The sequence below is a fragment of the Carassius carassius genome, chromosome 15 (assembly GCF_963082965.1).
Source record: "Carassius carassius chromosome 15, fCarCar2.1, whole genome shotgun sequence".
NCBI classification, from domain to species: domain Eukaryota; kingdom Metazoa; phylum Chordata; class Actinopteri; order Cypriniformes; family Cyprinidae; genus Carassius; species Carassius carassius.
Window position 1 is genome coordinate 10,779,021 of NC_081769.1, and position 27,392 is coordinate 10,806,412.

At 35.5% G+C, this 27,392-nt stretch overlaps 1 protein-coding gene across 5 annotated transcripts in view; it reads left to right on the forward strand.

The window, feature by feature from the left end:
* Positions 1-27,392, forward strand: part of cobl (cordon-bleu WH2 repeat protein) — a 128,646-nt gene that overhangs the window by 37,955 nt on the left and 63,299 nt on the right. Inside the window, exons 1-8 of one of the 5 annotated variants that reach the window (XM_059567340.1) lie at positions 1,840-1,961; positions 5,883-6,077; positions 14,158-14,368; positions 16,891-17,119; positions 17,553-17,597; positions 18,500-18,585; positions 18,835-18,912; positions 23,260-23,427. In XM_059567340.1, coding sequence (XP_059423323.1) covers positions 5,890-6,077; positions 14,158-14,368; positions 16,891-17,119; positions 17,553-17,597; positions 18,500-18,585; positions 18,835-18,912; positions 23,260-23,427 — 1,005 coding nt within the window. In that variant the 5' untranslated portion in view covers positions 1,840-1,961; positions 5,883-5,889. Of the gene's footprint in view, positions 1-1,839; positions 1,962-5,882; positions 6,078-14,157; positions 14,369-16,890; positions 17,120-17,552; positions 17,598-18,499; positions 18,586-18,834; positions 18,913-23,259; positions 23,428-27,392 lie in introns of those variants that run through there. The other 4 variants (XM_059567339.1, XM_059567341.1, XM_059567342.1 and 1 more) reach the window with 4 other exon arrangements.

Sequence of the window (27,392 nt, forward strand, 5' to 3'; positions counted from 1 at the left end):
ACAGTGTAACACACAGCGTCTATATGACAATACTACATATTAGAGCAAATTCAGAATAATACATCTACAGCAGCAACAAGTATGTGTTGGCTGAATAAAGTTGTAATCAAAAGTTTACACACACCTTGCAGAATATCTTATTCAGGTCAGTACTAAAAAATAAACAATAACATGCAGTTTATATATTTTTTTAAATAACTAAAATTTAGCAGATTCTGCAAGGTGTATGTAAACTTTTGCCTTCAGCTATATATTTAGCTGCTTCTAGAGTTGATAATAAAACTTAAAGCACTATTTTTGACGTCCTTTTCAAGGCAATGTTTAAAAAAATAGTTTTTAAATTAAATCTAAAAAGATTTTGACACCTTTTTCACCTATGATGAGTTTGAATCCTGTTCTTTTCACTAAAAAAACATTATACATAGAATGTTATCTTATTTTATAAAGTTTTTATTTCTGACCATATTTGGTTTATTGTGTTCACTGTTTGTGGCAAATGTCATCTGAATACCCCATATATACAGAATATTTGCATACTTTGCACACATGAATATACTGCAGAAATAGTTGGAGGAGCAAATTACAGAGTGAAAACGTATCAATGCAGTGAAAGTTAAGTCATCTCAAAAGGAGGACAAAGTCGATCCATTAGTAACCCAGTCGCAGTGAAGGCTGTGTGTTTGGAGCTGCCAGCTGAGAAGCTGAGAGTTTCCTGCTCTCCCAGGGAAGCTGGCTCACACCTAAAGGGCTCTTTGTTGGACAAGGTGTGCGATCTGAGCAGCCACTGAGCTCGGTACAAAACCACACTTTCAAAATGTCCTGTTCCTGTCAGCACCGGAGGTGTGTTCTTCCACACTTAGTACAACACATAAGAGCACTATCACAGCAGGTGCCAGAGTTTTCCTACAAACATGCCTTTCTTGGGCATAACTACTAAAAATGACTTATATTTCGATGAACTGTTGGTAAATCTTGGTAAATCTTTAACCTGAATATTGCATTTTTATAAATAATCAAATATTTATAAATATTATTAATTCATATTATGAATTCATTCATCTTATGATGTATCATAGATATTTAATATATCATGGAATATATTTAAAAGAACATGCATGTTTTATGGTACAGTATAAGACATTATCAATGTTCACCCAAATATAAAAATTCTATAATAATTTACTCTCCCTCATGTTGTTAAAACAATGTTGTCGTAACAAATGACAAATATTCTCTCAAAATTCTTGTCCATACATTGAATGTTGACTCGATCCAAAATTTCAAGTGGAAATAAATTCATAGACATTATAAAAATAATCCAATGGTTTGTCCAACTGTAAAGAGACATGAATGTTGTATGTAATGAACAGATTTATTTTAGACTTATATTCAACTGTGCATGGTTGACACACAAGAACAAACCTGATTGGTTCTTGTGAATGAAGATGGCATATATTAATAATACTGTTACTCGTTTTAATATTTGATGTGAGCGGAATGACTTGGATTGCCATAAGGGTGGGCAAATGATGATGATTTATTTACTTGTTAAAGAAAACTTTTTTAATTTGCTTATTCAACCTTCAATCAAAGACATCAAATCTCTTGACATTTCAGCCACTTCATTTTATTCTGTCTCATTGAAATCATTGTGTTTTAAAATTAATTCATTCTGTTTTGAAGTAGCTGGTCATTCCATTGACAGTCCCGGGGCAGAGGTCAGTCTTGGTTGCATAATCAGTAGAATGACACAACACTGTGTTGATAAAAGGCATTTTGGCACAAGTCTTTATTAATCATTAACTGGGCATGCTCGAGGTCCAAGCATTTTGGCATTCTCACAGGCTCTACACCTCTCAGTGTCTTCGAGGATCATAGTCGCTCCATGTTCCAGTAGTTCGTCTTCTATGTGGTTCCTGGACATTGACTACAGACAGACTCTCACGGCTGCTTTGACAGTAGTAGGATGGTTTTATCTACTGCTAATATTTGCACTGCTGAAGGAGAATTTGCTTAACTGGTCTTTTGAAATGAAAAGAGTGCTTATCAGTTCTCAGTATATATGGTTTTTGGCGTGGCATTGAAAGTAAAAGAGGCTTTGTGGTATGATGTTTGGGGCCTAGTTTATGAAATACGGCTGAAATATGAAATCTTTTGACTTTAAAGTAGGTAAATGGTTTACCAGTTTCCCCCTTCAAGGTCATGACAGAGATTTTTGTAAAACAAGATATATAGTTATATGTTATTGTCTGTGCTTACATTTAGGTTCATAACAACTTGGAGAAAACAACTTAGTTGCTTAGCAATGTCAAAGCGCAAATCATTGTTGGTTAGTTTGCTTTAATACGTTACATTTCTCATATTTCAACAAGTTTATACAGTACGGAGTATGCTATTGACCTGTTTATACAGTAAGTAAAAATAAAAATGCTTCACTTCACCCACCACCCAAAAAGTCCTGAATGCTTTTAGTTAGTCAAAACAGGGTTACCTACACAGCTTGGAAAAGTATGGAATTTGATTAGTAATTTCCAGGTGTGGACAAGTATGGAAAAAAGAAAACAGAGTATGGAAAAATATTTGAATTTGCCCCATTTAGTTTCTTAATAATAGAAAATCTACTAAGAGATTAGAAAATTTGAGTCTGGAAAGAGTATAGAATTTTGAAATTGAAAATGTGTAGGAACCCTGTCTAAAAGTGTGATATTTTGAATAAAAGCTTGCAAGATTTCTTTATAGAGTAGTATTTTTAAGGTTTATGATTTGAATGATTTTCTGTTAAGTTGACACTTTTTTTTCTCTCCAAATGTATTGATTAATGAATTAACATTATTTTTTGACTGGCTATGGAATGTAATTTGGAAATGTGGATATGCAGACATTGCTAGATTTCTGTGTACATGGTTGTTGATTATCTGAAGGTATTCTATTGTTTTTTAGATTGCTTGTCCCCTCTTCTACTTTATTATGTAATGTCAGCTGATAGTTATGTTGTGTTTTTATGGTCAGAAAGAAGGAAGTTCAGTCTAATCTACCAGGGGTGCGTTCTCCGATAACGTTGTCTCTTAGCGCGCTACGAATACTCAAAAGGTACACCTTAACTACAGGTATACCTTTGCTACGTGTGTTCTCCGAACTATACCTTAGGATGTTGCTTAAGGTAAACCTTCTTAAGTTCGACCTTAGCAGTTGCTGTCCATGGTGGAGGTGCTGAATAGGTTGATATCGACGCCTCGATGATCGATTGTGCGCTCTTTCCTTCACAGCGGTATAGGTAAAGTATTGAGAAAACAATGTTCTTTATAAAAAAGCGTTTTAGAAATAGTACAAACTGCATTTATCGGGGCTTATTGAAATAAGTACATGCAGAAATAAATATGAGTATGTGTTTATAATTTAGCAAGTGTACAATCCCAAACCCTCATGGCCATAAGTGTGTTAATGTTCTCCACAACGTATGCTTATTATCCACCAGCCGTATCACATTATTGGCGTAAATCGCTCATTTGTGTAATTTGATGATTTCCTCAATAAAAGTGCAAACATGAGAGACATGCCGACATTCACTATGTAGGGGAAAAAAGTCCGCAAAAAGAAATCGCCAAGCCACACTGAGGTCTTACTCAGCAATATATAATTTTAAAGTAAAGTAAAAATGTAATTTTAAAGTAAAGTAAAATATAATAATATTAAATTATTATAATATATTATAATATTATTAAATATTAAAATATAAATATTAAATATAATATTATTATAATATTATTAAATTAATAATATTAATAATATTAAATTAATAATATTAAATTAGTGTATAATTTTAAAGTAAAATAAAGTAATAATATTAAATTAATAATATTAAATTAGTGCATTATACATTATATATATATTATATATAATATAACATTTTCTATGTGTAATTAAACTGCGATGTAAAAAATCTTTTTGCATAGTGGTGGCCACTAGCGGTATGAACCGTCAGCAGCGATAAGGTATAGCTAAGAGCGCTCCAGACCAACCTTACGAACGCATGACTTACAGAAGGTATACTTAACTAAGAAGGTTTCGGAAACCACGTATTAACGATAAGGTACTTCTTAAGGTACAACTTAAGAACGACGTAGCGTTAAGGTAGTTTCGGAGAACGCACCCCAGAGCTATCTTGACTCAGGCTTAAAAAGATAGGCCTTTGTTTTATTACTGCAGTGTGACATAATATATTATCAGATTGACCTTTTAAGCATTGCAGCTTTAATGAAAACACTGATTATAGTTCCTTAAATGTACATTTGCTTGTTTATGACATCATGATGAGCCTAGAGTAGATTGTCATCTTAAAGGTTCTGTTGTCTTCAGTAATCTTATGGCCCAACCGTTTGAAACATTGAACCAGTGCTTATATAGTTATGCTACTGTAGTTGTCAACCGTTTATATGGTTATATTAAGTCAACAATGCAATTCAGTTTCTGAGATAATATGGTTTCTTAGCTTTTTCAATACATTCTGCACCATTTTTACAGTTTATTTACTACTTGTCCTGTCTGCCATAGCAGTGTTTTGGCTATTGATTGATTATTTTATGTTTTGGTAATTGATATGCTACTTAACTAAAAATGCAGTCATATTAATGCCAGAACTAGTGTTGTGATACAACATATTCTCACTTCTAAGGCGTCAAATATTGCGGCTAAGGAGGAGTCCTGCACACCACCCTGTTGATGCCAAAGCAACCCACTAGTGTTGTTATACTGACACACAGCAGGGCTTATTCCATCACTATACTAATTGCTCATATTGACTATTATATAATTACATTGCAAAACATTCTCCTGCTTCTATGTTTGTATATGTATTTGTCATAAACCTGCATACAGTTTCCATTGCCATTATTTTCTTTTAGGTGGGGTTAATTTGTTAAGTTGCAGACAAGGTTTTCAAACCGAGGAGCATTCGATGTCAGTTCTATATGCTGTAAAACTTCAATTAATATTAATAATATTTGTTTCAATCACTGAATAAAGCCTGCTATATTTGGGACAACAGTCGCGACCTTAAATTGCTTGCACAAAACTCTTGATCAGCACTCAAAATGTGTTTGTTCATTTAAACCGTTATGCGCAGAGAACGTGAGGGTGAGAGAGCGTGAGGTCTGCAGTCTTGGACATAAGTTGATTTCCTTGTTTTTGTGTAGGTAATACATTGTCAAATATGTTTAAACTTAAATAGACTACCTATACAAGTAGTTATGTCTCTTTGTATTATTTTGTCCTGTTATTGACGTAATGCGCATCATTTTACAACATGCGCAACCAGATGTTCGAATAGTTCGAATATTCGTGTTTTTTTTAGAGGGAATATTCAATTTTGACAGCCCTAGTGGGGAGTGTAACATGATGTAAACATGAACCATAAGCTATTATCTATGTTGTACTAACTGTGGTACAGTTATGGAGCAGTCAGTTGCCTGCTCTGCCAATAGTTCGAAATGGAACTATAGTATGCAGTGTTTCATAAAAAGCTGTTTTACTAAATACTTCTGAGGTGAAATTCAGTGCAGTCCTGTGTCGTAATACTTATCGTGACTTTGCTGGTGATACGCAGCCCTATCAGGTACTATAACAATGTATGATAGTGCCCGAAGGGTGACCATGAATTTATAAGCAATCGGTCTTTCAGTTATGATATTAGGTTTGTTCTAGTATCAGCATGAAACAGCATGCCCACAGCCCAAGTATGTACTTTCTCATACATACATACTGTATAATCACTGGCACAGATTGTCTGACAACCCTTTTATGTATAACTTCATTGCCATATTTTATAAACCACATAAACATTGAACCTATTCCTTCCTTATTGCTCATCTGATTTTATTCGACAGGAGGAGAATGAAGGCCAAGGCCCCCCCTCCACCTCAACCCCCTCAGCCTGCCCCCCGCAGGATCTTCCGTAATGCTGTTCCTGATGGTGGAGGATCTTCAGGGGGAGACAGCAAGGAAAACATGCTTCGACCCTCTGTGGATCTCCATATCAGTCTGCCTTCAGGGTACCAGACCACCATCAATGTGGATGGCAGGTGAATATGCTCATTGCACTGACATTAACTTAAAGCAACAGTCTGTAATTTTTTTTTTTTTGGTTAAAAAATATATGAAATCAATATTTGAGCAAGTACATAATCAGTCAGTGTTCATAAACATCTCCTTACTTTTGGTTGACTCACAACGGTTTTAATCTTGCAGCCTAATCATGACTGAATGAGAGAGGTAAATGTTTAAATGTATTTGAATGTTTTTTTTTTTTTTCTGGACAACCTTCTGATGGATTTTACTTTAAAATGTGAGTTCCATTCAGGTTTCATGCCATTGGCACTTTATTCGAAGGATTGTTTACAATTTCACAGCATAAGCTATAAAGCTGTTTCCTAGGTATAAGCTGTGTGTTTACAGGAAAAAATTATAAAATGCAATGTACTGCAATCTTATTCTGTTTCATTCTTATTCTTCGTGAAAATATGTTCTGAAAGATTCCTTAATAAGCTTTGTTCAGGATGTTAAACTACTTTAGAAGCCCTGAGGACTGCCATGGTGAAAACATTATTTGAAATCTCCTTGCGAAATTTGCTAGAGTACGTATGGGTCAGTGTTTTGATTGCAGAAGAGATCGACATAGGATTACTAGCACATAATAAAACAACTCCAGGTATATTTTTTTGCTGAGGATATGACAATGCAAAATGGTTAAAATCTCTAAAAAGTCTATGTTAAATGATAAAGACCCTTTATTAATAGTTTATTTGGGGGGAAAAATGGGCAAAACTAAAATATAAGTACATAAACCGATTAATCGATTAATCGTAAAAATAATCGACAGATAATTCGATTATCAAAATAATCGTTAGTTGCAGCCCTACTATGTTTAAGATTCTGTCTATTGTTTTATAATTTAAAAACTATGCATTGGTAAATTTAATGACAAATAGTTTATAGAACCCTTCAATACAGTTGGTAAATTATTTGGGTGGGTGGAGACTAGACATAGTATCAGAAAAAGTTGCAGGAATCTCATTTGTTATGGTATCGTCTTCAGATTTGAAATAGAAACTCATGAGACATGACTTTCAACCCATTACTTTTCTAGATTGCTCAAGTACTGATTTCATGTATTTTTATATCAAATTTTTTTAAAAAAATCAGTGTGGTAAATTTTTTTCAAGGCACTTCAGTGTCTATAACTTTTAATCTTTTTGAGCATTATCAACTCTGGAGTTAAGCCCAAAGGGTCTTCTTTCTAAAGACACCAAAATTATGTTTGTAACACATTGAAGTAAGGAACTGTTACAATTTTAAGTTAGGTAGGGCACTTTCCGCTGTGATTCCCATAATGGGGGGTGCTGGCTAACAGGTTAAAGACAACCAGTTCAAAGGGAACATAATTTTCTTTTTGGGTTTAAAGAATTTCTTAATATGAAATTCGATTGGTATTACAATTATAGATTAGACTGTACAGAAATTGAAATCTTCTCGCTTATACACACTATATTTGCATAGTCATGTAATGCTGATGTTGTTAACATTAACAATTTGATAATAAAGTATAACAATAATAATAATTTTGTTTTTTGGTTTGATGGGATATGAGCTTATTTAGATTAAATCACCATTGGTATCACAAATTTATTGTATATAATAATTATAATTGCTTTTTTCCTCAGTTACATGTTACTTCCTTGTTCAGATGACAATATACGGTGAAAATTCTTATTTGGGTCATATATTCCAAGATGTAGGCTAGAATCTGTGATTCTGAAGTACAGTGAATATCAATACTGGTGTGGTGACTGACTGACACTCATTCTCCTCAAAACTAGGGATGAGTACCATTTGGCATTTTATCGATACTATACTGCACTCTCAAGTTGTTTTAAACCTGAATGAGTTTCTTCTTCTGTTGAACATATGTTGAAAGTCCCTACTATCAAAGTCAGTGGGGACCAGCATCTGTTAGCTTACCCACATTCTTCAAAATATATTATTTTGTGTTCAGCACAAAAATAAATACATGTTTGGTACAACATGACTGAATAGATAATGACAGAATTTTAATTTTTGGGTGAACTATCCCTTTAATGTCAAGCTGCAGTATGTTTAGTATTGTCCCTTTAAGAGATGCACGGACCCATTTCTCACTTTGTGCATAATTAACTGTGTTTATATGTAAACCTTCTGTGTTTTTGACAGTTTTAGCACAATCAGATGATAACTAATATAACTAAATAATCAGGTGATGTCTGACCAGCATTTAAGTGTTTGGACACTTCGGTTGGACGTGCTCTGAATAAGCACATTTTAGAATAGCACGACTAAAACGTTTCACTGGCAAAGCCTTAAAGCACACGCAAATAATGTACTTTCGTACATTACATGAAAAAAATGTGTTCAGTGTCTTGTGAGTGTAGTTCTACCACTGAACTGACATTTGATGTGAATGTGTCTCACGAGTTGCAGTTGGACTAAATAAATAGTTTAACTTTGACTAAATAGATCTGGGACAGGAAATGGTCACAGAAATTGTACACAGTGACCTTCAAAAATATCCAAACAGAGGGTCTATCTAAATGGTACAGGTCGACACTGAAAACGATAGTCGATTACGCGACAGAAAAAAATATAATTATCACTTAAATGACCATAATTTTATTTTACCATTAAATTAACATTATTACATTTAAAACAATTTAAATAAGTTAAAATAAAATATGTGAAAAAAACATTATTTTTAAAAGTGTTATAAGGGCATAAGCTAAATTTTAACCTCAGACCTTGCATTAGTTTTCTTCATGTCAGTTGTGGTGAGCTGAGTGAAATGTGACCACGCGAAAGACGAGCAAGTGTGGGATTATTTTAACCCACTGAGGTCTAAGGGTATTTTTGGGACCTGGAGAAGTTTTGTCATGCCCTAACATTTGTGCTTTTTTCAGTTGCTTATAAACATCTAAATGGCTAAAGTGTAATATCACTGTAATCAGCACAAACTGGGCTATAATATTATATGAGCAGTATGTATGTACATGATTGTTTTTTTGAGAAAACAATATTTATGCGTGATAGTGAAAAACTAAAAATTGTAAATCACTTGAGTAAACGAGATGATTTTCATAATTTAGAAAGAAAATCATCTTGTTTACTCAATCACAGAAAACAATATATTGATTTAAATTTTCTAAGACACTTTTTGTTTCTAAAAGTCATATGTGAGTAGGCGTAAACTGTCATGAATATCATAGTGATTTACACCTGAGAAGACAAAGGCCCGCATAATGAGCCTTTCAGTCATCTGTGTGACTGAGAGGGAAGAGTTACAAGAAAGTATGTGAGGACAAAATACATGTATATATTTTTATGTTTGTAGTTCATTTGGAATATATTTAATTATCCCACAAAATAATTTAATATTTACCTTTGAATGCAGTTAAACAGTTTATTAGGAACAATCAAAGCTGACTTTCAAAGCTGAATTTTTACAAAGTCCTTTTAGGCAAGTCGTGTCACTCGGCCGCCATCTTGGCAACGCCTCCGGGCAGCATTTGAGACTAACAAGACCAGTCTCCTATCTAAATGAATGGGCACAGAGTCAGAACTGCACTTTCACTGGTCACCGGGACATAAAAACTGCATGTAAAGAAACAGCAGTAAAAATTTTTTTAAAAATCGCTGAAAAATGTTGATGACTTTGCACCTAAATAAGGTTTAAAACGCCTTTTCCCCACAGGTTATACTTTTACTACGCATGCGCAAGGGTTCCTCAACTGTGCGCATTCATCAGTGGAACCAGATGATAGGCTTAAATGTTTCCCGGCTTGACTGTTAAAAGCAGATGATTTGCTTTCCAGCGGGAGGGGCGGGACATGTGCATACAACCGCCATCTTTGCTGTTACGGGTTTTCCTTATATAGTTGTATTGAGGATTGAGTAAGTGTCATGTCTCTTATAAATAGTCTCTGATATTTAGCATCATTGCTCCAGGCACACTGTTTTTATAAAAAAACAAAAAAAAAATGGTTTTTATTATTATTATTAGATAATAATATTAAATATTAGATAATATTTTTTCAGTTTTTTTTGGGATAATTTGAAAGAACAGCATTGTTTATTACATTTGTTACATTTATATTATTTGCATCAAGCTTTTGAAAGGTATAGTGTATATTGTTATTGAAACTTGTTTTAAAAATGTTTAACTTGATTATACATTTAGTCAGGAATTATAGTTTGGAAAAAATCTAACTAGTAAAATGTTTAAACATTATGTGAAACCGAATAAAAGTATATAAATAAATAAAAAGATACTTACTCATGTTTTTGATCTCTGTGGCTTAAGGTCTTCATTCTTTTTTCTGAGGAAATCCAAGTCAAATCCTGATGTAATCCTCATCTTCTTGGGGTGTATTATGTCTTATTCCTCTCGAAGCAAACAGTAAAATAAAAAAATAAAACTTGAACAGTCCCTCTGCTTTGTTTTCTGTTTGGGCGTATTCAAGCCGCGCGCTTCAGTGAAACATTATAATCTCAATAGGTCTTTCAGCGCGGGGGCATGGTCGTATTAGAGATAATGAAAAGAGACGTGAAAGACTGGACATGGCATTGTTTTCATATGGATTACTTTATCACAGAATATTTGTTTTCGGTAGCACTTGTTTAGTTTAAAAGTAGACATGATAAGCTTTCTATAGATATATCTCTAATGTCTCTTCGTTGTGTATTCACTGAGTTCATTTTAATGACGCATTTCTAAACGAAGATCACCGCAGAACAAGGCTGTAGACAGCACACCTTGTTTGTTATCTTTATTTTATAAATGCACAAAGTTTTGTTGTTATTATGTCTGTATACAAATAAAAGTAGAACCTTTACAGATTCGTTTTATGTATTTCTCTTATCTGTACGATCAAAACTGAAAGTGTATTTTAGGTTCTTTTCGGGGTAATCAGGAGAAAATGCCTCATTGTGTGTATACGCGTGAATCGACTCCAGAGGGTTAAATTAGAAAGAAACTGAAAAGTTTTGTGTAAACTGTGTAATGTCAGATTAGCTTACAATAATTCTACTGGAGCGTTGCTTAATCATATTCAATAAAGGCAGGTATGCGTTAGTTTAGAGTAGGGGTGGGCGAAATCTCGATATTTAAAATATATCAATATATTTGTTAAACACGATATGGATTTTGACATATCGTATATATCGATATATTGTTAATATTTAATTCTGATTCCGCCACTTTGTTTGTTTGACTTCTCTGTGCTGTGCTCGCCCCCGCCTCCTTGATTTTGTTTCCCCTCCCCTCGTGTGTTGTCTCATTGAACATGGCGGCATCCTCAACCAGCCCGGTGGCTACAGAACTAGTATCAAAAAAGACAACTGGCTCCATTATATGGAGATACTTCGGTTTGAAGTCGTCGGGCAGATGTCTACTGTAGGGCCCTATGATTTCCGCGATGCAGAAAAGGCGGACGGAATTGCGGAATCCAGTCATAAAAATGGAATTTACAGTTTTAACGCGGAATGTCACAGAATTTGTCAAATTTGAATGAATTAATCAAATGTAGGTCATTGCACTCACATCAAATAGCGATATGGACTAATATCTGTAAATATTAAGCCGGAAAAGTCTATTTAAATATGAATCCTGCATGTTGTGCGTGTCTGTGTTAATGAATGGGTCAGAAGTGCGGCTTCATTCATTAAACACACAGAAGCACGTGTGACGCTCCGGTGATTTCAGCATCTTTCTTCTCACTAAATAAAGACTTGAACACATGAGGAACATCTCCAGAACTGCACTGAGAGTCACTTCATGAGCATCTGACCGTTTGATTTGAGTAAAACTAGCGTCATATATCACATCATAGACTGTAGTATTGAATAATCTATTACTATTGTTCAGCAGAATGTAAATAGCCTACTACTACTATTAAAATGAAACGAACATAATTTTTTAAGGAAGAATCACACAACATTTCTTCCATGTTTTATTTTTAATAGTAAATTCCCTTTGTTTACCAAAAAATAAAGTTTGCTTAATTTTCAATAATTAAAAGATAAATTAAATGAATGTTTTATGCTTTCATTTGATACCCCCAAAAAATTAAATACACAGAATTTCAGAGGGGGAAAAAACATTTCATAGTTCATAAGTTTCTACATGTACCAAACTAGGGCACAGGTTCTCAAGCCCTGGGACAAAATGGGATGCTTTAAGGAAAATGTATAGCCTATATAATTAATAGTCCTAACATAAAAATAACAATTTGTTTTCATATTTTTTTAAATATGCTAAATATATCTGACTTAATTGAGATAACGGATTTAAAAAAGAAGTGTGGCAGCTCTCCACAATTTCAAAGAAAGAAAAGGATGACAACGCGCATTATGTTTGTTTGCTTTATTTTACAAGAGCACAAATCTTCTGTTTTTATTGTGTGTGCACTAATGAAAGTAAACACTTTTCCAGAAAAGGTTTTAATTTTTATTTATTTTTTATGTCTTAGCAGTTTCGATCGTGCCGGAGCCTGGCATGCACGTATTCCAGTAATTCAAACTTACATCACACTCTGTTCATTATCAAAATAAAATAGTCAACTAAACATTTAAAAGATTATACTAGTCAGTTTAAATTTACCATAGTATACCGGTTCACTCTGCTGTTATGCCAAGGACGTTTTTGCTCATATGAAGAGCATAATTTTTTCAGTCTATGTGCAAATGTGTGTAAAGTACAAGCCTAGATTACATTATAAATAATAGTTTAAGATTCAAATACATTGCGAATATGGAAATATTTGGATTTGTGCCGAATGAGACATTAGCAATAACCTCCAAATAAATCTAGCCAAAACCATGCTCGCTCGTCCTTGTATACACACACACACACACTGTCATGATCTACTGCACTGTATGCCTGATTTTTTCCGGGTTTTTTTTTTTTTTCTGGGCATTATTGGTATTTTGGTTAAATAAATAACTGTATTTAATTTTATTTACATTTACTCTATTAATTGTATTTAATTTAATCAAATGCTGTGATTTTGCATAATTTACAATGCATATAATGATGCATAATATCAGTATGTAGTTAAATGTACTGTAATAGTAGCCTACAAATTAAAATATTGTTAAAAATAACACATTATTTGTTATTTATCACATGTAGTAAGTTAGTAATTTTTAAGTACCATGGGTAATAAGATGATTTTCCACACGGCTACCACCATATATATTTGTTATTGTATATGAATGTACAATTTTAGTTATTACTTGTTTAGTTGCTACTGAATTTTGATCAACATTTAAAAGGAAAGTATTGACATTTATAGGCATTTGTCTGAGTTCAGGACACCATAAGCCTTTTATATGAAACTATAAGACTAAAGAAAATAATGCTTGGAGAAATTATGATTCAGTGTTTACCACGTGATAAAACATTTCCATGGTAATGAGGAAGTGTCAGAAGAATAGATATTTATATTTAGATGAATTGTTCTGCACGTTAGCAACATAATGAATATATTCAAACACATTGGACTTTGTATTTAGATGGACTGCGCAAATTTGGACATTCACACGCATAAAAGCGGTTTACTGACGTAAAGTCAGTCGATTTAAAATTCAACAGTTTTTTAGCCATGCAGGTACAGCTTGAATCGAGAAGGACTGAAATAACATTGATTTCTTCAGTGAATGACATTTGACCTGAAAATTAAGTATCGAATTTAACTCTTGATTTATTTATTATTTTCTGAGACTAGATAGTACTCATGACGTGGAATTTAAACAAACAGTTGTATACAAATATCTATCAGCAGTGTTTGAAAACCCTGTAGTGTCTACAGAACAATTTTTGGTAGATGCAGGTTGAATTATTGACAATCGGTCAATGAAGCTAAACAATTTAAGATCAGCATTCATGTAGCAATTTGCTGCTTTACGTAACACCTGTAATTCAAACCGACTCTCTCTCTCTCTCTCTCTCTCTCTCTCTCTCTCTCTCTCTCTATCGCCCTGTCACAGTCCTGTCTGCATCACATGATGTAATTACAAGTCTAAACCATCAAGTAACTCTATCTTTCTCTGTCCTTATGTCTCCTCTTGTCTCTTCAGAAAAGCTCTGATGGATTTGTTGGTGGATCTCTGCAGTCAGTATCATCTGAATCCTGCATATCATAGTCTGGAGCTGTTGTCACCCGATGCTCAGCCCGTCATCTTTAAGCCAAATGCCCTGCTGGGTGCCCTGGACGTCTCCTGTGCCCTGATCAAAGAACGAGTGCTGGAGGACAGGGTGATCCGGAAACCTCCACCCAAAGTGCCAGAGGTCAGTTTCCGAAACACAGTGTTATGAAGGTTTTTGACCTCATGTCTCTTTGTGGTATCTTTAAATTCTAAGCAGGCTACTCTTCTACTGGCAAGACTTCACTAATGTAGACCAAAATTGTATTGTAAATCATTTGCTTTGCTAACGTCACACTACAGTCTACTTCTTGTTTAACTGCGTCAGCCATATTATATGAAAAATCTTCATTGCACTAGTTTTTAGAGTTAACACGACCCCAAGTGCTAGACAGGAGGGGCCTACAGTAGTGACACATGATGTATTTAATCTAAATCAGTTTTAAACTTTAATAACTATTGTGTAGTTATTATGCATGCATTTTTATTACCTCCTTTTAAATTGGCAAATACTTTATATATTTGTACTTCAAATGATTTAATATAAATGATGTCCATGCTATTTATCAGCTACTCATATTCACGTATTGTTTGTGTTTTTAAAATAGCTTTTCACTGTACAAAAGTTAATATTGATCTTACTGTTGTGTAATAATGTTCTTAAATGATGACATCTTGTTCATCAGGAGGGTCGAATGATCATAAAAAGGGTTCGAGCAAAGGTACAGTGAGTCTTTAATGGGCTCTGCTCTGAGTGTGTTTTCTCTCTTTCTCGAGTATCCTTTTCTCCTCCCCCTCATGTGTGAATATTTGATGAGAGTCTTACCTTTAGTTACCATGCATTATTTCTTTCTCAGCCTGGCTGGCTGGCCCCTCTCTTGCTCCTCTCCCACATCTCTGACCTCTGGGCAGAGTAAGAGGCTCTCACCCCTGATTCTGCTTGAACAACAGTACAGTCTGTCACTGGGCAGTTGAAAGCACACAGGACATAATTATAGATACATAAAGAAACACAGTTGCTTGTCAATGTTTGTGAGGATATTAGATATAGACCTCATTTGAGCTCAGAAATGTTTGACTATTCCTTTTCAATTAGTACTTTTTTTAAAGTTTCTTCTGAGTGTGCAGTGTCTTTAGTTTCATCTGTCTGAGAACGTGTGACAGTGGAGTAACAGTTTTTCTTCAAGTTGGATTACATTTGAACTAAAATGTGGAACAAAGCTGAAGAAGTGCTGAAGAAGTGAAGAAATGACCTCTGATTCTGCTACAACAGCAGTACAATCTGTCACTGGGCAGTTGAAAGCACACAGTAAATGAGTATAGATATATAAAGAAATGGAGTAACACAATTTCTTGTCAATGTTTGTGAGGATATTAGACATAGACCACATGTGAGCTCAGAAATGTTTGACTAGAGTAGAGATCAGGATCAGGATGGTCAACCCTTTGGTTAGCTGACAAAGTGAGCAGGCTGTTATAACTGTTATACGTGCTCAGCATGCTAATCCTCTTTCTGAGAACTTTCATCTCTAAATTCATATATCCAATAATGATAAAACCTGCAATACCTGTGTAATCTGCCTTTCCTCCTACTAAACTCATACGAAGATAGTATTTAATTTCAATTAGCACTTTTTTTGTCTTTTTCAGTTTCTTCTGAGTGTGCAGTGTCTGTAGTTTCATATCCATAAAATTATGAGAATGTGTGACAGTAGAGTAACAGTTTTTCTTCAAGTTGGATTACACTTGAACTAAAATGTGGAACAAAGCTGAAGAAGTGTGTACAATTTTGTGACGCCTCAGTTTTTTCTCGTGTGTTTTTGTTTGTCTCTGCATAGTAATATACAGGAAATGGCACACATTAAATATCTTCTCTGTCTACTTTGACAGTAGGTTATTTGCTATTATGTAGCTAGGATGACATTTAGCTGCCTAAATAAAGAGTTTTTTGAATGTTTCATAAACAATATTAGTATTTGCATATGAGTAACTGAATTCGGTAATGTGATTTATTGGTGTTCAATGGAAACTTACAGTAATTTCTGTTCTAGAGAAGCTTTTCTCTAAGCAGTGTATTGTGGTTGGTGTGATACTTCCTTTACTAGACACTGCAAACATGCATATAAAGTCGAACATTCTCAACATGAGCCCACTTCTCATATGAAACTTCAGAGATCTGTGTTGCATCTTATCTTATCTTGATCATGCAGATGATAATGGCCACAAAGTATTGAGTTTGCTGTACTGCTGTGCTGTCATATACAGGAAGAGATCATTTGAATGTTAGGTACAATCCGGTCGGTTTACTCTTGATTTTATTATTTTCTCCATTAAAAAAAATCCAGATTAAATACAACATAGCTGCTGTCAACATCACTGCCCCCTGGTTTTTTTTTTTTTAAGAATCAGTTTCTATTTCCTTTAAAAAAATAGAGATACTTTATAACAATTTAGTTTAAATACTAAAGGAAGTTGACACCATAAGCTAAAGTTGTATTTAACTCCTTTAATATTCATTTCAAAGCAAGTCTTTATTTTATTTTTATTTTTATAATATAAGCTATTAAAAATGATGTTTCACCAAAAAGAAAGTTGTAAATTTGTCTTAAATGTCTAAATGAACCTCTCCCATTCTCCACATATGTTTCTCTTTCTTTCCTCTCACAGAAAACGGTACGTTTGGTGGTGAACTATCACCGCAGTCAGAAGGCTGTTGTTCGAGTAAATCCATCGGTCCCACTGCATACACTGGTCCCTGTGATCTGTCAGAAGTGCGAGTTTGACCCGGCTCATGTCTTGCTGTTCAAAGACAATATCAGTCACCAACAGCTGGACTTGAACAAGTGCCTGAGCGAGCTGGGTATCAGGGAACTCTATGTCCTGGATCAAACACTAGGTATGGGATAAAAAGTGAGGGCAGTTGTGGAAACTGTGATACAGTTGTTCCTTCCGCAATAATCTTTGATGCATAGAAAGTTCAAAATATGGAGAGATTTGTCATAATAAACACTTTTGGTGGCGTGTTGTGGAGCAATTATATGTCCAGTGGAAACCTTTGATGTAAAGACCAGCTAAAAAACCACAGGTTTAGATTAAGTTTGATTTTAGATATTTCATTGGCACGTCCAGTACTTCCTGTTCATACACTCTTAGATGTATCCATTTTTAGTATCTTTGTTTAGCCAGTGCTATTATTACTTAACATGCTCAAACACAGAATGCACTAAGCATGAGACATTTCACTGTCCTTCACTGTCTAGACAAATGTGATAAGATTTCTATTCACTTTTATTTGCCTTCAAATTTTATACTGGTTTGATTGTTTCCAGTTCTCCAGCCTAAAATGGCTTCATCACCTGCCCTGAACTACTCAGGTACTGATGCCATGTGCATGACTTTGGCTGAATAGTTTTTTACAGTATGTATAGGCTTTACAGTATGTGTAGTTAAACTGTCTTGAATGTGCTGAGAGTCTGCCTCCTGTCATAGTATATGCTGGAGCTTTTTTGAATTGAGCCTGGTCAATAGAAATTAAACAAGATGTGCAGTGCCTATATTTATGTATTCATCTTTCATGCTTATTGTTACTGTGATGCTTCATTCTCAATACATGTCTTCAGAGAAACCTGTTACTCGTCTTGCTGATTCTTCAGGTTTTGTAGTGGCTTTAGTGTTTTTCATCTGATTTTGTTGACTTAGAGCGCCATCTCTTGCCAGAATCTTGTACTGCTTTTTGTGCATTATGTGCTATTTATTTTTTGGCTTATACGTACATTCAAAAATATGATGTTTGTAACTTTTTTTATGTTAAACTGTCTTATGCTTAACAAAGCCACATTTATCAATCAAAATAACAGTAAAACAACATTGATGTGAAATATTATTACAATTAAAAATAAAACTTTTTATTTGAATATATTTGAATGTAGCCTAATTTATTTAAGCTTTTTATATATTTTGTCGAACGTGATACTTTTTTTCACGGTTTTTTGATTAATAGATAATCAAAACAGCATATTTTTTTTACATAGAAATATTTTTCTTACAGAGACCAAGTCTATATCCTAAACTCATAAAAAACTTTCTACTGGTTTGCTGGCATGCAAGCTTTATTCTGCATATGCTAATCTTATATCTTCTATAATCCATTGTTCTCATTAGCCACCTCAAAATGAATCACTTCAACTAAAGTGACATTGCTTGACTCAATTCTACATTATAATAGTTGCTCCTGCGTGTTTGTGTAAGATGCTGAACGAATGTGTTTCTCTTACAGCTGAATCTCTTCACTCCAACAGTCTGAGTGGATCAGAGAAAAAGGGTCTGCTGGGTTTCCTCAAGTTTAATCGCAGGAAATCAAAGGTAGAACACAGGCTCACGTGTGCATGATTGGACACACACAAGTGTTCATTCGTATTTTTTATATACGTAGACATAGAGCAATAAACACTAGAACCCATGGATATGCTGGGGGAAACTAATGCACATTGCAAAATAATGTAATGAAAAATAACAATTTTGTTGATATTTTAGTGTTTGAACCCTGCATTGCATGGTTTTCATTGATGTTATGAGTCTGCCTGCCATTCTAGTGTTACATTCCCATTTCAGACTGAAGATCAGTCCTCTGAGGACATGGACAGTCTTGATGATGATAGTGTTGTTGACAATGCAGACACTAACATTAATGTAAGTACTAACCCATGTAACTACTAATACACTTTTATCTTTCTGTCTGCCACAGTTTTCAGTCTTTAACACAATTATACTGCCTGCAAGTTGATTCTTCTATTTTTTGTTCTTTTCACAAAATCTGTAACAAATAGTTCCATACTCTTTTGTGATTCACTGTTATTTATTGTGTCAATGAGCAAACTCTTCTTTTAATTATATAAAAAAATAATACTTCTGAACCAGAACTCAATTATAATAAAAGCTATAAATAATCTAGTATGTTTAATGTTTAATAAAATAATACATTTAAATAATAATAATAATAATAATAATAAAAGGTCCTTCTTTAATGAATATAATGCCTTTTTTTATTTGTGTTTTTAATATTTGTATAAAACTTAACTACTTAAAACTACTAATGAAAGTTTTACAGAAACTCCATTCACCGTTAAATGTATTTTTTTCCGGGTTTCACCTCTAGGTGTCAGTAATTACTTGGGCAAAAAATGATCCGAGTACTCGAACACGTTTTACACAGAGCTGTGTAGTAATATGTGACACATGCCATATTAAATTTAGCTTACTTCATGGTACAAACTTTGCTTCATTATATGGTTAAAAAGCTGCATTCACACACACTTGATCCTTCAGATATCTTTATTTCTATACCCATGTTGCTATGTCCATTTCCCTCTTTTCAAAGCACACCCTGTTCTTGAAGACACATGCGCTTTTCAACTTGGTTGTCCATAATTTATTATGGATGTTATTTTATGTAATTTATCTACCTGTCTCTGATTGGCCTACCAAACAGCCTTTTTATGAAGGGCTCTGTTCAGGGCCCTGCTCTACGTGGTCCCTGCCTGTAAATATACAAGTTCAGGTACACGCTGTTTACAATATCATCACAAACAGAGCCAAGAGCCATTTTCAACATGTCTCAGTAACTGATTTCCAATTATGTAACCTGCTAATAGCCATTCCCACTTTGAACATTCCGTTCTAAGGGCAAAGAGGGGTGAGAGAAAAAGGTTGAACTTTAGCTGCAAGGTTGTGTAGTCTAATGAAAGCAATCACAGCAGTGGCTATGATAGGAGAGCTGTGATTATTTTGTCTTAGTTCTCTTCCAGGTGTCAGTGTGTTTGTTTGTATAGGTGTGCGTGTTTGTGTCTAAGTTTTTTTATGTCTAGTTTGGATCATATGTCTGTTCGTTACTCTGCTTTCTTCTCAAGTCAAGCTGCAAGACTGCATACTTTCTCTCTCTCTCTCGTTCCAACCGACAGCTGAGCTCTCACTCAAACACTCTTGCAAGGTTCTGGAAGATCCGGTGTCGTTCCTGTCAGTGTTTGCCAGATCTCTCTGCTGTCTCTTAAAGGAATATCCTCTCTGTCCTTTCCACACCTCTGTGTGTTATGTAAATGCATATCCCTACTTCTCAGCTTTTGTTTGTAAAGTGAAGTGTGTAATTTTTGTTACATTAGTGGCCACAAATTTAAATTGCAAATATAATTTTTGTTTTCCAACAAATTTCCCAGACATTTTTACCATCCCTTCCTGTCTAAAACTGTTTGACTAAACGGGTAGTCAAACCTCAATGTCTTGCCAAACAAACATAATAATAATAAAAAAAAATCCATTGTGTTAACCTCTGTTAGGAGTAGATGAATACTTGTAGCTGTCTCTGCCACGGTTGCCCGAAATTCAGAATTTAAAGTCACAACGAAACCGAAGTAGCAACAGATCTTTTGTTCTGTATTGTGAAGTAATATTGTGATTAGTGTAGTGGATTATTGAAGAAAAAAAAAAACACATGGGACAGGGACATGGTTGCATCCATCGATTGATGATTAGATTTTGAAATGTTGGCGTTGAGTTCACAAATACTGTAGATGCAGATTAATGCAAGCGTGCATAATTGGAAAAGTGTGTCATACATTACTAAAGAGAAGTATATTATTTAACCAGAAAAGACTTTCGGATTAAAAATTATGGGGAAAAATGTATTCCTTTGCTCAAGATGAATTTCCATTTTGAATTTCTCAAAAACCTACTTTTTCAAACTCCTCCCTGGCCGTTGTTCTGATTTGCACAAACGAGATCATCTTCAGACCATTCCGACAAAAAGTTATGGAATTGAAGTTGATTAGTCAAACCGTTCTTGAATAACTTGTAAACAAATTTTAACATAGAGAATGCAAAAATAGATGTAAGGCTATATCTCAGCAATGGTTCACCATATTGAGACCAAACTTGGTGTTTGTTATGATGACCATGACTTGAAGCCAATTTTGCCATAGTCAGCCAAATTGCTTTTAATTGCTGCTTGCAGCTATATTTAATTTTGAATTAATTTCCTGATTACCTCAAATGATCACACATATTTCTCTAAATATCAGAAATTTTTAATTCTGTTGTCTGCAATGTTTTCAGATGTTTTTAAAACAATCAAACAACAACAACAACAACAACAACAACAAAAATAATGATATCAAAATTTGATAATGTAGTAGGAGCTACAACAAAAAAGTATAATGGTAAAATGAGCAATCTGAAAATATCATATCAGTGCATCCAAAAATATGTTTGCAACAGGGTTATGACTTTCTTTGAAATTCTATTCATTTTAGTTTATACTTTAATAGATGGCAATTCGAATTACAGTTCTGCATTCTGTTACCTCAGTTCAATTCATCTGGAAATTAAATTGATTCTGAGTTCAGCAAGTCAAGTGACCTTTATTGATATAGCACTTTCTGCTATGCAGATTTTGTCAAAGCACCTTTACAATATTAAAAAGCAAAATAGTGTAAATAATATCTTAGTGATGTCATCTTCCAGCTCAATTCAGTTCAAATAGTTCAAATAATGCAATCAAGTTAACAGTATTGCTGGTGATTAAGCACACAGCTTTTGTCCCGCTATGTAATGAAGTAGAAGAATGTATTTCAACATCTAACAAAATTACACTTTAATGTCAGGTGTATATATGTATTTGCTTCCAGAAATTCCTCATTAGTGTAAGACTTAATTTTTGTAGACAAATTAATACAGTATTAACACCTCTGAATTTTGTTCTAATATCTCTATTCTTTATTTTTAAATACTCGGTTCTGCTTCTCAGTATTTGCAAAAAGTCTAACTACACATTGTGCTAACTTTTGAATAATTTCTTTAAGACATTCTTAAGCTCATAGATTTACATAGCAGGAGAATCAGAAGATATCGGATGCAAAATTGTTGTGGCTTAGTATTTGTCTTAAGTCCCTCCTTGTTAACCGTCTGCTCAGGGCAGATGTTTTATGGAGTGTTAACGTGGGGTCAAGGCTGGGTTAAAGCCCTCAGAATCAGCCACTCTCCACGAGCAGGTCATGACATTTCCAGCCCAAATGTTATTGATTTTCTGTCCTCTGTTAAACCTGCTTCCCTTTAAATGGCATTGAACTAAAAATTACTTTCTGCCTTACCTTAAAGCTGTATTCAGAATCTACAGTACTATAGTACTACTTTTTACACTTAGGGTTACTGTTATACACAAATACAGGATTTTTAAGTATGCTATCAAGGCAAGTCTTATAGTATTATACTGCTTTAACAATACAGATAATGTCAAATCACTTTACAGTGTTTAATAGGAAAATAGTGTGTCAATTGGGGATGTTTCACCAGATAATTATTTCATATCTGTGCATTGCAGGGCTGCGGGACACAGGACAGTCTATTCATTTCTACAAATTGTTAATTAATTCCCTACGACTTATTAATTTGTGGCAACTCTTTATGTTTCATTAATGTTGTTCCTTAAATAACCCATGAATTAACTGAATAATAAATCGAACAAATTCTTAATTCATGAAAAAATGGGATGCTTTAAAGAATTGATGAAAAATTTGATGCTTTAAAGAAAATGCATAGCTTATGTAAGTAATAGGCCTAAAATAAAAATCTCATTTTATATATATAGTTATTTTGCATTACAAAGTGAATGGAGAATGGAAAAACTGTTAAGGGTGTCATTTCCTGAGAAAGGCTCATAAACATTTTATTCTTTTGAATTTAAAATAGCTAAAATAGCTTTAATTCTGTTATGTTATATTCTGTTCTGTTTCATTCTATTTAACAGTCTGAAAATGAATGTGTATACAACAATATCTCAATTTTCTGTACAATTCAAAATTCACATTCTATATTTGACAATTGCACTGAGCTGGTCTCTACTTTCTCTACTTCATACTTATACATATTGTTATTTGCACTTCTGGTTAATAAATGTGCATTTAAACACACTCATTCACATATGCCTTTTGAGCTTGTCCATAAATTTGTATCTGTATGTCTACTAAAGTGTCTCTCTTTTTTGCTCAGGGTATGTCTGTGGCAAGCGGTCCATGTGTGGAGACCCGTCCTAGCACTCTGGGACAGTCTCAGTCTGTGATGAACATCTCCAAGATGTCCCCAAAAGTGGAATTAAAGAAACGCAGAGCTCCAGCACCCCCAACAGCTCCCACACAGACTTTACCACTGACATCACAGGTATGAGCACACACACACATACCATTATGATAATTGGCTAATATTCACACACAATTTCATTGGAATAACTAATTTTAAGCCACTGATTGCATCTACATTCTGACCTTTAGTTATGAAGTACAACTAAGCAAAACATTGAAATTTGTATAAATAAGTAGTTTTAGAGTGTAGGGAGACCAACTATGTAGAAGAGCTCACTTCACATTCACTAAAACTGTAATGTGTAAGAAATGTGAGAATTTTTTTTTTTTTTTTTGTGTTCTGTTATTTTTTAAAACTTACTTCAAACTTACGTCAATTTTTATACCTTACTATATGTACCTTTATACCTTACATACTTTCTATATGTGACCATGGACCACAAAACCAGTCATAAAGGTCAAGTTTTTGAAATTGAGATTTATTTATCATCTGAAAGCTGAATAAATAAGCTTTCCATCGACATATGGTTTGTTAGAATAGGACAATATTTGAACAAGTACATCTATTTGAAAATCTGGAATCTGAGGGTACAAAAAAATATAAAATTTTTTAGAAAATCGCCTTTAAAGTTGTCCAAATTACAAGTTGTACAAATTACTAAGTTTATACAGGTGTTAGTCTATTTATTTCACTAATTCCATTCAAAAAGTTAAACTTGTATGTTACATTTATAAATATATTTCAAATGTTTATTTCTTTTAATTTTGATGATTATAACTGACAACTTAGGAAAGTCCCAATCATATTCAGTATTCAGTATTTGAATATTGTGAAAAGATTCAATATTGAAGACACCTGTGCCAAACTCTTATCAGCTAATTAACTCAAAACACCTGGAAAGGCCTTTAAATGGTCTCTCCCTCTAGTTCTGTAGGCTACACAATCATGGGGAAGACTGCTGACTTAACAGTTGTCCAAAAGACGACCATTGACACCTTAAACAAGTAGGGCAAGACACAAAAGGTCATTGCAAAAGAGGCTGGCTGTTCACAAAAATGTGGGGGAGATTCACAAAGAGTGGACTGCAGCTGGAGTCAGTGCTTCAAGAACTACTACGCACAGACGTATGCAAGACATGGGATTCAGCTGTCGCAATCTTTGTGTCAAGCCACTCTTGAACAACAGACAGCGTCAGAAGCGTCTCGCCTGGGATAAGACAAAAAGGACTGGACTGCTGCTGAGTGGTCCAAAGTTATGTTTTCTGATGAAAGTAAATTTTGTATTTCCTTTGGAAATCAGGGTCCCAGAGTCTGGAGGAAAAGAGGAGTGGCACACAATCCACGTTGCTTGAGGTCCAGTGTAAAGTTTCCACAGCCAGTGGTGGTTTGGGGTGCCATGTCATCTGCTGGTGTTGGTCCACTGTGTTTTCTGAGGTCCAAGGTCAACACAGCCGTATATATAAGTTTTAGAGCACTTCGTGCTTCCTGCTGCTGACCAACTTTATAGAGATGCAGATTTAATTTTCCAACAGGACTTGGCACCTGCACACAGTGCCGAAGCTACCAGTACCTGGTTTAAGGACCATGGTATCCCTGTTCTTATTTGGCCAGCAAACTCGCCTGACCTTAGCCTCATAGAAAATCTATGGGGTATTGTGAAGAGGAAGATGCGATATGCCAGACCCAAGAATGCATAAGAGCTGAAGGCCACTATCAGAGCAACCTGGGCTCTCATAACACCTGAGCAGTGCCACAGACTGATCGACTCCATGCCACGCCGCATTGCTGCAGTAATTCAGGCAAAAGGAGCCCCAACTAAGTATTGAGTGCTGTACATGCTCATACTTTTCATGTTCATACTTTTCAGTTGGCCAAGATTTCTAAAAATCCTTTCTTTGTATTGGTCTTAAATAATAATCTTCTGAGATACTGAATTTGGGAGTCCAGGGTCACATGTGCATGCAAAGCTGCTTTGCAACCATGCAGAATTGTGAAAAGCACTATTTGAAGTAATGTTAAATAATTGTATTGCATCATGGATTTTTATTAGAATTATTTAAACTCAAAACATTTATTTTTATCTTGTAGCAATATACAAACTTCACAATCAACAGGAAGAAGGAGGTGTGAACCGGCAAACATTTAAATTAAACTTTAATAACAAAATAAACACAAAACGTCTCGGGTTACTTGACTGTATCCCTGTTCCCTGAAAAAGCGGGAACGAGATGCTGCGCTCAATAGCGCTAATGAGAACATTCTTTGTTCGACCGGTTGTGAATCATGTGTGTCAAACACGTCAAGAATTGGCTTAAATAACCTCGGTAGGTGACGTCACTGATAACGTGCACCTGCAGGTTATAAATAGACGTGAAACGGAAACATCCTCAGGTTACCCCTTTGTCTGAGAGATGTCCGGACACATCGACAGTGCGGCATTGAGGCTTTTTCAGGGAACAGGGTTACAGTCAAGTAACCCGAGACGTTCCCTTATCAAAAGCTACTCTCGATGCTGCGCTCAATAGCACTAATGGGAATGAGAATACCAGTGCCGCCGCACTGTAAGTGTCTGGACCCCCAAGGTTGTGTAGTGTGTGCGCACAAACATCGATGAGGTCTCAGACATGACTCTGGGATGTGGACTCAAGGGCATGCGAGCCCGGAGTAGCATCGGCATCCAAACTATAGAATCTGACAAATGTGTGCGGAAAGGACCAACCTGCCGCATTACACACTTGCTGCAAGGGCGCACCTCTTGCTCAAGCCATTGAAGATGCAACCCAACTGGTTGAATGGGCACTAACTCCTAGAGGCGAAGTTTGACCACGCGCCTCGTAGGCTAGGGCAATAGCAACCCCCACCCAATGTGAAACTGTTTGCCTGGTGGCAGCCGCACCCCTGACTACGGCCCCCATGGCATATGAAAAGCTGCTCTGACTTATGCCACTGGCTAGTGCGATGGACGTAAGTCTGAAGAGCACGTACTGGATACTGTAAGGAACATTTGGAAGATAATTAGGGTAAAAATAGCTTTGACTCGCCTAGGGGCAAAATCTGAACAGGATGGCTGGACTGACAAAGCCTGTAAATCCCGAATTCTCCTTAGAGAGGTAATGGCCATAAGAAAAACCATCTTTAGAGTCAGAAGCCTGGCAGGCGCTGATTCTAATGGTTCGAAAGGGGTGCAAGCCAGCCCCTCGAGCACTACGGCTAAATCCCCTGAAGGGGCCGTAGCTCTAGTGGGTGCCTCAACCTCTAAGCCCCATGAATGAAGCGGGCGACCAGAGGGTGCTTCCCCACAGAAACCCAGTCAATCAAAACATGGTAAGCCAAACTAGCGGCCATGTAATTTCTGAGAGTACTAGGGCATGTGCCATATCGCATGGGCCATAGCGTCCAGACCCAGGGGAGCTGGATGAGTCAGAGAGATGTAGAGGGGACATTGTGCCATCTCCTGTGAAGCACAGAGGTCCACTTCTGCTACTTGAAATCTTTCCCAGATTTGACTACATAGGGGTGGAATTTCCATTTCCCATGTTTCACAGCTTGTCTGGACAGCAAGTCTGCTCCCACATTCATATGCCCAGGAATGTAAATCACCCTGAGGGACAGGAACTTGTCCTGTGCCCAAAGCAGAACCTGGTGCGCTAACTCGTTCAAGCGGCACGACCGCAGTCCACCCTGGCGATTTATGTAAGAGACTACAGATGTGTTGTCCACCCGCACTAGGACATGGTAGCCTCTCAACTGCTGGAGGAAGTATTTCAGGGCCAGAAATGCAGTCTTCATTTCGAGGAATTGATGTGCCAATTCGAGAAGATGACCTCTCCAGATCCCTTGGGCTGGACAGCCAACTAAGGCCGCTCCCCAGCCCATGAGGGAAGCATCTGTCATTAGCATCTTGCGATGACAACATGGACCTAGAGTGGGACCCAAAGTCAGAAACCGGGGTCTGAACCACATAGATAGGGTACAAAGCCCCTGGCGCGTAACCCTTATTTGCCACTGGGGATTGGCCCTTGGATGAAATCCCCTGGCTCTGAG